This window comes from Xenopus tropicalis, chromosome 3, assembly GCF_000004195.4.
Source record: "Xenopus tropicalis strain Nigerian chromosome 3, UCB_Xtro_10.0, whole genome shotgun sequence".
Taxonomy (NCBI): Eukaryota; Metazoa; Chordata; class Amphibia; order Anura; family Pipidae; genus Xenopus; species Xenopus tropicalis.
The window spans coordinates 56,064,176-56,080,318 of record NC_030679.2 but is presented as its reverse complement, the minus strand read 5'-3'; the positions used below and the strand labels follow the sequence as shown (position 1 = coordinate 56,080,318).

The 16,143-nt window shown below is 39.0% G+C and overlaps 1 protein-coding gene across 2 annotated transcripts in view; it reads right to left on the bottom strand.

Moving 5' to 3' along the window:
- Positions 1-3,884: 3,884 nt before the first annotated feature.
- Positions 3,885-16,143, bottom strand: part of nudt4 (nudix hydrolase 4) — a 29,881-nt gene continuing 17,622 nt past the window's right edge. The window contains exons 3-5 of one of the 2 annotated variants that reach the window (XM_031897809.1): positions 14,612-14,656; positions 13,727-13,811; positions 3,885-11,804 (exon numbers count right to left, since the gene is read on the bottom strand). In XM_031897809.1, the coding sequence (XP_031753669.1) occupies positions 11,602-11,804; positions 13,727-13,811; positions 14,612-14,656 (333 nt within the window). In that variant the 3' untranslated portion in view covers positions 3,885-11,601. 2 annotated transcript variants of the gene reach the window in all.

Below are 16,143 nucleotides of genomic sequence, written 5' to 3'. Positions count from 1 at the left end.
ACATAGAATCAGCAGCATGCATGTCTTGACTGTTGGGTCTGTTGGTTTTCTATTACTCTACTACACCTATTAGTAAATTATTTGCCATGTACTAAATCCCCATAACCATTCCCCTCCCTCCCTACATGCTCCCCAGTCTCTTCTTGGCTCCGTCTCCCCTGTGACTGAAGAGGAAGTCTCAAAACTGCTGTCTTCCTCCCACCTTACTACCTGCCCGCTTGATCCCATTCCTACCAAACTTCTACGTAATGCCAACCCCTGTCTTATCAAAGCCTTAACTCATCTATTCAATCTCTCGCTCTCTACTGGAATCTTTCCCTCCCAACTGAAACATGCACTGGTAACCCCTATTCTGAAAAAACCCTCTAGATCCTTCCAATCCTACTAACCTCCGACCTATCTCTCTGCTCCCATTCATTTCCAAACTGCTTGAGCGCCTAGTATACAACCGACTGGCGCTATTCCTCTCTGACAATAACCTCCTGGATCCCCTACAATCTGGTTTTAGACAACAACATTCCACCGAAACTGCTCTAACCCGACTAACAAATGACCTCCTTTCGGCTAAAGCCAAAAAACACTACTCGCTACTAATACTTCTCGATCTCTCTGCTGCTTTTGACACTGTGGATCACCCTCTTCTCCTCCAGACTCTCTGCTCTCTTGGCCTTCGTGACACTGCCTTATCCTGGTTTTCATCTTATCTCTCAGATCGATCCTTCAGTGTCTCTTACAATGGGGTATCATCTTCTCCCTTGCCTCTTTCTGTCGGGGTTCCTCAAGGCTCTGTCCTGGGCCCCTTACTATTTTCTCTCTATACCTCCTCACTTGGCAAACTAATCAGTTCTTTTGGCTTTCAGTGCCACCTCTATGCTGACGATACTCAGATCTATCTTTCCTCTCCTGATCTCAACCCAGAGCTTCTAACTCGCGTCTCTTCCTGCCTGTCCGCTATCTCCACTTGGATGTCCCAACGTTACCTCAAATTAAACCTCTCTAAAACTGAACTGGTTCTCTTTCCCCCATCCAACGCCCACATTGTTCCCGAGGTATCTATAACGGTTAACAATTCTACCATCACCCCATCTTCCCAGGCCCGGTGCCTTGGGGTTATCCTTAATTCTGCCCTGTCCTTCACCCCTCATATCCAATCACTTATCAAATCATGTCACTTTCACCTAAGAAATATCTCCAAAATCCGATCATTTATCACCCAAGATGCTGCCAAAATTCTTATTCACTCTCTTATAATATCTCGCCTGGACTACTGTAACACCCTATTAATTGGCCTTCCCCTCCAAAGACTGTCCCCTCTCCAGTCCATAATGAATACTGCTGCCAGGCTCATACACCTCTCCAACCGCTCCTCCTCTGCCATGCCACTCTGCCAATCTCTGCACTGGCTTCCCCTACCATCCAGGATAAAATTCAAGCTAATGACCCTCACATTTAAAGCAGTCCATAACTCTGGCCCACCCTACATCTCTGAACTCATCTCTAGGTACCATCCAACCCGCTTGTTACGCTCCTCTACTGACCTGCTCCTCAACTCCTCTCTCATTCCCTCCTCACACGCTCGCATTCAAGACTTTGCAAGGGCTGCCCCATTTCTCTGGAATTCGCTCCCACAAACTGTCAGACTTTCTCCCAATCTCTCTGCCTTCAAGAAATCTCTAAAAACACATTTATTTAGGGAAGCTTACCCTAATCTAATTTAGCAATACCCTGTGCCCCACCTCTCACAACTCTGGTCATGCCCATTCCCACGCCTTGTGTCTCAACCCTTTCTCCTTGTAGATTGTAAGCTCTTTTGGGCAGGGCCCTCTTCACCTCTTGTATCGGTTATTGATTGCTTTATATGTTACTCTGTATGTCCAATGTATGTAACCCACTTATTGTACAGCGCTGCGGAATATGTTGGCGCTTTATAAATAAATGTTAATGTTAATGTAATGTAATGTAGAAATGGCAAAAAACAGTGATTGGTCAGGTTAGTAATGTCGGACTGCTATTATTCTGAACACAACTGTATGTGATTTATATGTCCAAAAATATCCACATATTTTTATCTTAAAGTATCGTTCACAAACACATATTCTTAGTTGAACAGCCGCCGCTGAGTTTCAAACTGTCTCTGGAAGCAGTGTCCAAGAGCAATTTGTACTGAGCATGGGATTATTGAGCGTGAGCAGGTGCAAACAAACCTATCATATATAATGGCAAACATTGGCTGCAGGAGTAATAAATAGCATTCCACATATCTGGAGTGATAAATAGCATTTCCCCATCTGGCAGTCTGACAAAAAGCTAGTAGTAACGATGGGTTGGGTATGTAAAGTATGTGATGTTGCACCTATAGTGTATGAATAGGTATGGGATCTATTATCTGATCTGAAATGCTTGGAACCAGGGGTTTTCTGGGTAAGGGATCATTCCATAATTTAGCTTTCCTTACCACAAGTTTGCTAAAGATCATTTAAACATGAAATTAACCTAATAGGATAGTTTTGCCACTATTATGGATTCATGCATGTTACCAATGTGGAGAACTGGTAAATTGTGCCCTTTCTCACTGGTAGTCCCATAGTTATTTGAACAGCTATAAAGGGTCCTTAATGTAATGGGAAGTAAGTTCCTTTCCCTGGGTCATAGCAGTTCCACAGTTTGGCCATAAGGTGGCACTATGGTATAGTATAAAAGGCTGAGCAGCCATGAGGCTGGAGGCCATTTTGGTAAAAGCTCTCCACTTGAACAAGGAGGTGGGGAGATTGTGTGGGACCTGGGTTTAGGTAGGCCCAGAACAGTTAATTGTTCTATGTTAAGAACCTCTGGCACCCATTTCTTGATACAGTAACAGAACTACCTGGCGTACCTGGGTGAAAAAGGGTGTGGCTTGTGGTAAACAGAGAAGCTAATTTACCATAAGCTTACACCATCAAGTACAAGATACTGTTTTATGATTATTACGAAGAAATAATAAATTATTCTTAACATTAGAATTACTTGCTTAAATTGAGATGGCTTTCCCGTAATTTGGGTTAAAAATGAGTTTTTTTAGATAAGGGATCCTGTACCAGTATAAGGAAGGCTCCTGGCTTTCATATCCATGATGATTTCCTTTCCTAATTAAGGATTTTTGGTGGAAAAATGCTGCAAAGTGCAGCTATTGAGTCAATTTTTAGATATGTAGTTTGCTTGTTCTGCATGCATTGCAATTTTATTCTTTCCAATTATATAGGATGTGGGTTTCCTTTAGGGTTTAAAACACAGATGATAACGTTTGATTTAAGTTTAGATTTTTATTTTGATGTGGGTTAACTTCAGGGTTTGAAATCCTGTCGAAATGGCTAACTATAGCTGGTGGTTTTGTGCCATAGGCTTTTTGGTAGGTGACATCACAAACTCACATTTTAAATTCTCCACAATGTAATTTCTTTAAATAAATAGGTTTCTGGGGTTATAGTGTGGTTAGGGGATTTTTGTAACACACACTGCAGTGGGAAATCACTATTTTTGATACCCTATAGTTACAGTTATGGGATCCATTATCTGGAAATGACCACTAAATACTACTTGCTGATTGGTTGCTAGACAAGTAGCAAGCTTTAGAAAGTTACATGTAGTGCTGTATGTGTGCCCCCCCAGTTCTTCACCACCCTGCTGCTTCACCACCCTGCCTCACATCCTCCCTCCCTTGGGCTTGTGCACAGGAAAAAGTGTATTAAAGTGTGTAAATACCCCCTCCCCGTCCCATCCCATAAAAGGCTAATAATGTGCATGTTTTGTTTTATTAAGATAAAAACCACCTAAATGCAGAAACCATGTGAATCATTAAGAGGTTTAGGAAAGCAGAGAATGCAATAAAAAAACCACATTGACCGGGGATCATTTACAATTTTAATGAGCTGGTTCAATCCACAAACGAAATTCAAGAATTAACATCAGATTGTTCCATAAAAAATAATATACAGCCAAATTCTGTATAATAAAAGCTTTTGTATAGTCTATACATGGGCTCCCAAAATTGAAATATATATAAATATATACACATTCCCACTGGCTTTTTGCAGGTACCATGAAAATAGTAATGACAAAAAATGAAACGAGTTTTTCACATTTTTAACCTTTACTGTTCAGCATGTTAAAGCGTTTGTTCTTGGATGTAAAACTAGACCTCACTTGCCGGTTGTTGCAGTTCAACCGCACACTCACACTTTAGATATTATAGCCCTTCAGGAAAGCAAATCTTACCAATAGTCAATGAGTTTTTATTTGTGCAGCTTTCAGCGCTTCCACTGCTAATAGTGTAGGTCAATGTTATGCCACTAAAGGCCAAACAGGCGTTCCGCACCACAGGAAAATTCCAATGACTACCCTTTGGCCTTCCCTAAAAATCTGCTAAGAGAGTTGTGAGTAGAAAATCATATTCAGTATCGTACATTTGTTACATGACACTTGCTGCACATCTAAGCAAAAGAAAGACTACAAAACCCAAATACAGCAGCAAAAGAGCCGATGCAACAAAAGGGACACACCTTTGAGAATATTAAGTGCACTGAACTAACCACGAGCAGCAGGCTGTTTTCAAGGGCCGCCCATTAGAGGATATGTACTTATGTTGCATAGAGGTTGTGTGTACTGAGAGAACATTTTGGCACAAGCAAAAGCCAAAGTCAATATGGTGCCGAATCCTTAAACCACAGTTCCCAAAATATTCAACAAGAAAAATGTATGCGCCAACAATTGTGGCGCTGAAAACCTTCATCAGCAATGTCCAACCTGTGGCCCCCTATAAAGCTGTCGGGACTCCCAGCGTCCCTGGGAATCGTAACGCTGGAGAGACAGCCACTGGATGGACATTTCTGAGCTATACCAATACTGTACATTATTTCATTTTTTACACATTTATCAAATACATAGAGTTTGAGTTACAAAAGATCATGCATTCTAACCTCTAAGAATACGTAGTCACAAGCTTACTTCTTTGCACTTTACACAGTTTCTTAAAATCAGTTTGGTTTCTCCATATTTGCAGCGGAAAGAGGAGCATCTAAAACATATAAATGATTATTTGAGAGGGGAAAGAGATGAATCCATTGAAATGAAGGGTCAGCCAATGAATGGATGTGCCATGTGACAGAACCATAATCTTCTGTAGGAAAACCAGTGGAACACATGCACTAAGTGACACTCCAGTACAAATACCTGAACAGTTTGCTACAAGGAATAAGAGATTTGCAAGCAAAGGACTTTTTCTATTTGAATGTACATAAGGCCCAGTTCATTTTTTGATGTTTGGAATAACACAAGTACCTTTCCATTACTGGAATTGTGTGCCAACACTGATGCATGGCCCCTCTGTGCTGGGTGGAGAAGCAGTGCCATGACCGAAGGCAGAAGAACAATAACAGTATCTCCAGCCTATCAGCGCCATGCACTGCCCCCTAGACTAGCACATACAGCACCACCACATGAATGACAAGAGTATTAGAGCTGGGCACCTTAAGAGTGCCAATTGCAGTAACAAAATCAGTAAGAAGAGTTCCTGTTAAGGTGGGGGGCATTTTAATATATATATATATATTTAACCATTTGCATATTCTAAGAGATACTTGATAAAGATATATGGGTCCTTGATGGAAGAGGCTGTACTATTTGCAAATGGCACATTCTGCACACAATTCTGAAAACTACACCAACAACCTATACAAATTATAGGGTGTAGGAGTATTTTTGGGAGATATGCATTTTTCCCCCCATTTATGTTTGTGAATTGGGGTTTAAAGACAATTTAAAAAAATACATTGAAAATACTCCATCCATATGAATGGTGTCTAAACATTTGGGACTTGAATAAGTTTATTATTCTTGGGGCACTCAGCAGCTAGGACAGGAAGGCAGTAGGATGACACAAGCCTACTCATTACCCATACACAGTTTCCAGGTATGAACATTCCCTCAAATTCCCTTTCATCGTAAATGAGAAGAATTAAAGTGTACAAACTGCAAAATAAAAATCACTATCCCATCAAATATTCTCTAATGCAATGACCGTAGGAGATGCTTTGCAAGGCAGATTTGATTTCTAGGGTTCATCGGTACCTACAAGTCACATGTGCACACTGGGCCCCAAACAAGTTTAGGATAGACAAGGCTGGCTCAGTAAGAGAAAGGATTTGCTGACAATTCTAGACTGAGAATGGAATATATATATATATATATCTTACACACACAGTTGATCTCCCATATAACTGCGTGAATGTGTGCAGTACATCCATAACCAGCTGAAGACCTTAGATGATGAGGGCATGTGGAGGTTTTACTTTCCATGACAGCTTCCAGTGAGGATTCATATTGGAAATGCCACATGGCTTGAATAGAAAAAAAGACTTCAGCTGACATATATAAATATACATGATACTATTACTTGAAGGTATAAAGGCAATTAATTGGCACAAGGATAATTAACAAAACAACTGTGGCACCGCTCTTTCTTTAACAAACAAAAAAAAAAAAGTGTAACAGCACTCAATTCTTTTTAATTTATAGCAGCATTTTACACAATGTGTGTTAAAAAGTAGAAGAAAATTTGTGTTGAGTAACAAAATGTCTAAATTACGAGCATCCTTTGTCCGCGCACTGTTGATTTACTGGTTTATTTACAAAATGTGTGTTTATATTTTTCTTTTTACATGGAATATGAGAATTGCTGGATACAAAATATCTACAGAAAATCAAACACTGTCAAAAAGGGACTGGTCATTCACACAGCTAAACATGAGGTCTCCTATAGCAACAGAGCTTGCAGGAGGCCAAAACATGAGTGATTGGCTAATAGTGCTTGTTGTGAGAGACTGCCTGCGCTGAGCAATGACAGTCTCCCCTAACAGGCTGAGCTCCATGAAACTCTCAGTAAGGTCTCAGGCAGCAAGCCTCCATCTCATAGACACCTATTACATAAGAGTGTGCTTTCCTGCCCACAGTTTTTTTCTGATGACTTCCTGGGAGCAAAATGGGACTAGGAAATAATGGCTTTGATGGAAGCAGCCCTGCAGTCTATGAGCAATGGAGATGACTTTTCCTCTTCAAGAACGTTAGGAGAAGCAAAAGGCCCCATTTTTTTTTTTATATAAGTTAACCCTCTCATGCAGTTGGCAAGGACACGTATCTCACTGGTTACAGGCTCCTCTGAAATTCAGTCCCAGACCCCTGCCAAATATCCTGAAAGCAAACTTCCCCAGGGAACATCATTTTAAAATTGGAATAACCTGAGAAAAGTCAAATGCTGCCTATGCATATGGGCACAATTTTATGTTTAATATTAATGCTACATTGGCAGGAAAATCATCATCTGTACCGATGGTTTTATAGCGACAGATTTAGGTTAAATTTGTTATATATTCCTCACTAATAAATACCATGATAGCTGCTAAAAACACCTGAACTGCCTACCATTACATGTGTTTCTAAGCCCCCTGCACCCTATTCATCTAGGTTTCTGCTAAGTATGTATTCCCCATCATAAGCTGCACATAAAAAGCTTCTACTAAACAAACTTAGTAAAACAAAAAGAACAGTACTATTACACATCCTTTAGTGCACATCTTGATCTTGCAGTTGTTCATTTAAGTAGTGGGTTTTTAGAGTAGAAACTATATTGTTGGGTAAATCCACCTTTTGCTATACATGCCCCTAAGAAGTCCTTTAGAAGCAGAGCACTTTGGCGCCCCCTCTGGCAAACTATTGTATTGTGAGCCCTGGAACAATATGGTCTATAAATCACTAATTGAGCTGGGACAATCTGTGGGCACCCAATAATAATACTCTCAGTATGAACCTCACTAACACACTGTGCCATGCAAAGGTTTCAGACCTTTACTTTACTTACCAAATCCTATACAGAGGATAGGATGCACCCTCATTTTCTTTTTCAAAGCACTAAAAAAAAAAATATGTCTTTTGACATTATATATACAGAATAAAGTTGGCCAAAAACAGGCTCATAGAAGCTACAAACTCCAGACCAAGTTGCCAACTTATTGGCATGTGTGTTGATGTGGTCCTCCTTCAAAGCCTCCATAGGCTTCAGTACACAGTAAAATTGTTGGCAGTTAAGCTGTGTGGGTGGTGAAATGGGCCAGCTCAAAAATGTCAATCCCTCCACTTTAAGATTCATGCTCAATATCAGTATAGAAAATTGACATTAGGCGACTTTGGGTATGCTTCCAATAGTGGTGGCTGCCTAGCTCATGGGACTCTTATGGTTATTTGTGCTTGAATTTGTATGTGGCAGTTGGTGGTAGCAGGAAGCAACAGGCACTAGGTTACTTTGATGCAGTCACAGCTGAAGAATGTGCAATACCTGTAGCAGGAATTTTGTAAATCAGCACCAAATACAGATGGTTAACAGCACTAGTGCAGTTGTCCATAGGAACCAATCACCTATTTGATGAATGCACTTTTAAACCATGTGGATAGCCACCTATCATCTCATGTACAACACTCAGAACCTTCATAATGCCGCTCCTGTTCTCTTTAATAATAGCAATGGCTTGCAAGTGATGTTAACTCGGATTCATGTTAATTGAAGCTAAGCTAAGTTAAGCTTATCCTTAATAGATTTTAGGCATGGTAATCAAAATAATGAAAATATGGATAACTGGGAAGTGGCAAAAAAAATGAAAGTATATAATGTAATGTTGTCCTGCACTGGCAAAACAGGTGTGTTTGCTTCAGAGACGCATATACAGTGTAGATAAACAAGCTTCTGTGTAGCTATGAGGGCAGTTATAAAACCTGCTACTAAACCTGTGCCATTTAGTGCAAAGAGATCAGCTCTGTAGAACAGCATTATATTCTACAGAGCTTATCATCTGCTATCTAAACTGTGCCATTTAGCCCTATTTTAACTGCCCCATGGCTACACAGTAGACTGGTTTGTTTCAGAAATGTTACTATAGTTTTACATGATCAGTTTTCCCAGTGCAGGGCAACAGTACATTATATTTTAAATACTTCAAAACACAATTTTATTGTTACTATTCCTTTAAGCAAACCTAATAAGAAGCCCATACATTTAGCCCAGGCCCACTAAGTGAGCGAAAAATACCCAATATAGTTAATTTCAATCTTCCATTAGCCTGGAGCCCAGCTACTGTCAGCAAAGATATCATGATAGCAGCAGCATTCAAGAACTAAAGGTGGCTATACACGGGCCAATTGTAGCTGCCGATATCAGTCCCTTGGACCGATTCGGCAGATTATCGGCCTATGTAGGGGCAAAAACGACTGGCCTGCCTGACAGCTAATCTGGCATCTATCGCTCGGGCCGGTTAAAACATTCAGTCGGATTGGGGACCGCATCAACGACCGACTGCGCCCATTACAGACGTTATAATTCGATTGTTTGGCCCCAGGGCCAAACGACCAAATTATCCTAAATTCCCCCGATATTGCCCACCCGTAGGTGGGGATATTGGGAGAAAATTTTTACATGTATGGCCACCTTAAGAGCTTGTCTAATGACAGGACACTTTGGCAGGACAGTTGTGACCAAAGAGGACAGTTACTGCAAAAACATAAAAACTGAAAAAGGTTCTATTTGGTCCTGCCTAAAATAAGTGATTTTATAATAACGTACCCACTACCCACAGGAATGACCAAGATGTGCACTAAAATACCTTATACTCTGTGGATCACACAGCAATAAATAGGTGCACTATACATAGTCATCCAGAAAAAGGGCTAGCTGCATTTTTGTAGTGTCAAGGTATAAAGAGCTCACAAAGACTATTAGAAATACATGTATTCAAACTTTTTTTGGGATTAGTCCTACCTTTATTCAAAAAGCCTTATCAATGTTCAGAATGTTGCTTAATCTGACTTGATTGCCATAAATATTCATTTGGAAAAAAGTGCCTCTTGCTATAGCAATTCAATATTAACTGCACCAGACATAATTTAGTAGTTAGGCACTGTAAAATGAAGTGTCACTAAAATTAAGAGGCAAACTTTATCTGGCCATACACAGATCAATATTAGTCACAAACTCAGCACCTGCAGACAAAGTCAGTAGCTTTCCAGCCTGTGTTTGGGACTTCCGATCAGCCTGTCTGACCAATATCTAGCTGAAAACCAGGCAGTCTAGGGCTGCACCATCCATTTGCTGCAGTTCTCTATCAAGGAGTCTGCACATTATGATCTGGTATTTGGCCTGGTGGGCCAAACAATCTGCTCAGCCTGATTTAACAGGTGGCCAACTGAGGCAAAGACTCACTTGCTGGCTAACCTCACCAAATGAGCAGATATTAATGTGTATGCCCACCTTTACATGCAGCTATTGAAGCCACATAGCGCACATTCTGCTCTTTGTCAACCTAAAAACAACAAAAACCAAGAGAGTAGTGGACAACTGGGCAGTGGGTTAAAGTCTTAAACTTTCATGAAACAAGGGCCAGCTGTTTATGAGTTCAATACACAGGAGATGCAAATACATGTCTCTATATGACATTACTCAAAGAGCTTGAGCCTATGGAAATAGCCTAACACTCACTGCTATTTGTCCAGGTTTGAAACCTTGCAGAGGGTTAAGCTGAAATAATGCAGCAAAGTTACTGGATGCTACTATATGGTTTTTCAGTGCGACACTGACCAAATGCTTTGCTAAGTGTTTTTGCCCCACTTCAGCATTAAACTAGTCCACTGTCTCAACACTCATATCAGAATGCATATCTAGTTACAGAAGCTTCCTTCCTACTCCAAAAAGCTGAGCAATCTGAAATAGGAAAAAAGTAACAAACACACTGAAAGTGATGATACTAATGCATAAACTGACTACTAGAAAAAAAGGAATTCATTGACATTCTGACAGATCAGTAGCAGTGAGGCAATCTGAGATTCTTACAGTAAAATATTAAAATGTAGAAATGGCACACATTTTGAAGAAGATTTTCAGGGAAAAGCCATATGAACCATGCTACAATATACTTGTGTTGCTATCTATACAATCAAACCATAGATTATACTAATTCTCCTATTGCCGCTAACATACCACAGTTGTTTCACTGTAAATTGTATCATACTAGAGTAAAAACATATTTTGAAAGCCAGTTAATTTTTCTGGTGCAGTTAGCAAGGCAAAAAGAGCCTCCCCAGAGCTAAATTTGGTAAAGGCCACACTTCTAGTAGAGAACAAGGTTCTGTTTTCAAGATTGCCCTTGTACGATACAGGAGGAATCTTTAATGCATAGCACCAAGAGTCCACCTTGCATCTAGCAATAAAATAAAGCCCTTCCAGCAACCAAGCAGGTAAGGAAAAATGGCCACCCAATGAAAAAAAAAAAAAAGTTATGTTAACGACAGCGGCTGTATATACATAAGACAGGAGAGAAAAAATGTCCATTGGGGCATCTTAAAAATCCACTGGGCTTTGGTTTGATGAAATACTAATTTACATTGTTAAAAACAAAGAAAGGATGGCAAAATTGTTGAGAAAGAAGAAAAACAAAACATGGAGAATCCAGGCCTCATTGTAAGGATGTCGGCATAAGAACATCTAGGACCATTTTCTCTTATGATGTGCCATCCCACAATGCACAAAGCTTATCTCACAGTCGATGGCAGGCTAGAAGTCTGTGCAGATGTAACATAGAGAGAATTGTTGTCTGGGATGGGGGGCACCACTGAATTTCCATTAGTTGGTGAGCATCCCAATTTCAGTTTTTCCAAATATTCTGCATGTACAGGCTTGTGGCACTGTAAGACCTTCAGGGCATCTTCCACTTTGAACCACTCCCTCTTCCTCCCTACAAATAAATAAATACATTTAAAAATATTGTATGTTTTGACATGACAGGTTTCAAGAGTTACAGTAAATAGTATCTGCCTGAAATAGCCACTTTTTCTGAATGAAGAAAAAAAAAAAAAAAAAAAAAAAAAAACACAAATACACCTTATCAGCCCTGTAGCATCAGCTTATATGACAGGCAATCTAATTTTCTGCTTGATATTTTGCGATGATCCCTAAGCTTAGCTTGCCAACAGCTGCCAAGAGCACACTGAGCATGTGCGGTGTCACTGACACTTTCCAAGATGAGGAGCTCCTGGGACAACTGTAAAGGCTTTAAAGGACATGTAAACCCCACACACAAAAATGTAATCAGTGAGCAGCCTGTTTGAAATCTTTCAATACCTGCCAACATCCCCTTAATCACTTAGATTTCCTTCTCCTCCTGAAACCCACTTGGCTCCCTTCCTCAGGAATTTGCTTTGATTCCTGGCTTGTGGGCATGCTCAGTTTACTCAGATTACTAAACACGTCCTCCAGTCTAGCAGCCAGTGAAGAGGTGGCATTGCTGGTTTCCATAGAAACTTAGCTCTAACTGTCTGCTTCAATTTTTTCTCTCCCAATCAACTCTCCTGCTCTCAGCTTTACCATTACAGTGCTCAAACAAAGCAGAAATTTTATCAGAGACAGTTGTGCCTGTGTGAGCCTGTATTCTTGATGAAATGTATGCTGAATAAGGGTCTGTGTGTGTATGCGGTTTGCAGATTTAAAGCGATACTGACAGCCACTTAAAATTTATTTTTACAGCTGCTGTTGTGTTTTAATTTGGATCAGCTTTAAATTCATTATAAACTAAATCTGCAAAGTTTTTTTGCTTCATAATTATGGTAGCACAAATTACAGACCCACAGAGCAGCCATGTGTGTTCACCTCTTCCAGGTTTTAATTTAATTTAAATGCCTCCCAAGTGAATAAATATGCCCAATCACAGACCTGCAACGCCCCTTCTGCTTTCAGCCGGTGTGTGACAAGCTCAGCTCGGTTGTCTATGTGTAAAGGGGGCGGGGGGGGGGGTCAGTATCAGTTTAACTGTATCTGATTATGTATCAAAAGAAAAATAGCCACCGGGTGAAAGCTGCTATTTGCTTTAGGAAACTGATGGTGCTGGCAAATGGAAGGGATATATGCAGTACAAATAATGCCATTTGGGTGGGGGAGACGTGCCCAACTGATATACACTTTAGGCAAATGTAAGCTTTACGTGTCTTTTAATCATTACTACTATAGAGAGGCTGAACCTTTAGGCTGGTGCAGTAAGCTCAGTACATATAATATGGCATTTCTAGCTATATTCATTTTTTGGTTTTAGTTCTCCTTTAAAAGACTGCATTTATCCATTTTGAATTTGCCAGAATGTTTACTTTCCAAAAAAATTTTTTTAAATATACCTATTTTTGGAGCTGTGCTTTGAAAATCTGGCAGTGTATTACTGGGGTTTTTTTTCTTACCATAACACTAAACATATATGGTATTAGCCTGATCAGGAGACATCACATACTCAGATATTCTATGAAAAACAGTTTTCTATTTCTTAGGCATTTAGAAAACTATATTTTGTCACAGAAGTGGAATTACACAAACATTCAACCACATGTAGAAAGTTAATTCTGTTAAAAAAAAAATAAAAAAAAAATATATATATATATATATATATATATATATATATATATATATATATATATATATATATATATATATATATATATATATATATATATATATATATATATATATAGTCTTCATATGTAAACTAAAGTTCCCTGCAGGAATAGCAACTAAAGAGAGAGACAAAGCACAAAATGTTGAAAAAATGTCTAGAAGTAACTGCAAACAAAGTATGAAATTCAGCCGGCAGGCGGTTAAGAGGTTATCACAGCTTACCAATATTTACAGAATCTTCCCAATCTTCCAGTACTTCAGTCACAGTGAGCACATAAACGTAAGTCCTATGCTTTCTATCTTGGTTCTGTTTGGATGAGAGAAAATGAGCTGTCAATGTGAAATACATAGAAACACAGCAAGTACAGAGCTGTCAGCAACAATTTACCAATAACACAACAAAAGAATCTTTCTAGAAATGTACACAAGGGAAAATTGCTGAGTTACTGCACTTGAAGACTGAAGTAATATGGACAGTTAAGGGGGTTACTGTATTGTGTCTATGCCTGTAATACTAACAAAGGAGACATTTTTACCCTAAAAATCACAGTTTCAAAAGCTGACACTGTGCTTTCAAATGGGAGAAACCAAAAATGAAGATGTTTCATAATGCATTTAAACATAATGTTTTTGTTTCCCTGAACTGGTAAAAGTGTTGTGTTTACTGCAGAAATGCTACTATAGTTTATATAAACTGCTGTGTGACCATGGAGCAGCCAATCAAGCTGAAATAGGGCAAAGGGTAACACAACAGGCTTAATTTTTTTACACCGTTAAGGTGCCCATACACACATTGATGTGTGCATGTATGGTGGGTTGACAGGACTATGATAGGTCTACAGGACTAGAGAACTAAATGTTTCCCATGTCATTGCCATGTTTGTTGCCAAGTAGTTTATTTGGAAGGTACTTGATCAACAAATGTACTTTGTAAATGTAGAAGAAAATACTTTTACTGTTTGATTTTAAAGCAGTAAAGAACTTGAAACATTCCACTGTTTAACTGCTGACAAAAAGATATTTGAATAAACTGGTTTCTGCTCACACATTGCAAGAACAATGGATCCTAAGAGCTCAAAATTGTGGCATTGTCAGTAAAATACTCACCTCGAAAATTCCAAGAAGTCTTCCTAATTTACCCTTTACTCCAGCCTGGTGGGAAAAAAGTGACATATCTTATGGTATCAAATAATTATAATACAATCGTTTATGATGACATTACATATTAGGAAACTATGCTGCTGGATCAATCTTTATTATTATTAACATTTATTTATAAAGCACCAATATATTTCACAGCGCTGTACAATAAGTGGGTTTCATACATTGGACATACAGAGTAACAAATAAAGCAATCAATAACCGATACAAGAGGTGAAGAGAGCCCTGCCCAAAAGAGCTTACAGTCTACAAACTCTGAAGGGGCCTCTCTGTTCACATGTTCATTTAGGTAGACATGTTTCATATAAACCAGCTTCAACTAAGTTGTGAGGTGCTTATAGGTAAACTGGCTACCTAACATTATACAGGTATCGGACCCCTTATCCGGAAACCCGTTATCCAGAAAGCTCCGAATTACGGAAAGCCCGTCTCCCATAGACTTCATTTTAATCAAATAATTCAGAATTTTAGAACCGATTTCCTTTTTCTATGTAGAAATAAAACAATACCTTGTAATTGATTCCAACTAAGATATAAATAATCCTTATTGGATGCAAAACAATCCTATTGGGTTTAACGTTTTATTCATTTTTTTAGTAGACTTAAGGTATGGAGATCCAAATTACAGAAAGACCCCTTATCCGGAATGCCCTTGGTCCCGAGCATTCTGGATAATGGGTCCCATACCTGTATTGCAATTTGTGCCATTGGGTAATTAAAGGGAGTATGTTATAAAATGCCCAATTCAAAGTAACTTTTAATTGGTCTTCATTATTTGTTATAGTTTTTTATTTTATTATTTGCTATCTTCTTCTAGCTTCTTTCAGCTTTTTAATGGGGGTCACTGACCCCAGCAGCCAGAAAACTATTGCTGTGTGAGGCTATAGGTTTTAATGTTACATTTCATGACTTATTTTTGTATTCAGGTCCCCTCCTATTCATATACCAGTATCTTATTCAAACCACTCCCTGGTTGCTAAGGTAATTTGGACCCTAGGAACCAGTTTGCTACTAAAAATCCAAACTGGAGAGCTGTTAAACAAAAATTTAAATAATTAAAAAATTACAAATAAAATGTGAAGACCAACTGAAACTGTCTCAGAATGTTACTCTCTGCATCACACTAAAAGTTAACTCAAAGGTGAACATCCCCTTTAAGTCAAACATACACATGGTAATGTTCCCCCACCTACAGTTATATCCATTTTGTTTCCAGCTGGAAAACATTGCAGAGTATAATGAAAATCTGCTTGAAATTTAAAAGGACCAGAATACCTGTGCCAAACACATTTTTGCTTATTGTTTTAATCACTAACTAAGTCTTTTTTTTTTCTTTTTTTCTCTTCTTCCTTACACTAAACTGCGCACTTCAAGCTACCCCATATTTGTTCCTTGTGTGGTAGATAATTAGATGCACAGCTAACACCCCTCCATAATGGACTCCTGCTAACAAAATAGTAATAACAAAGTGGAAAGGA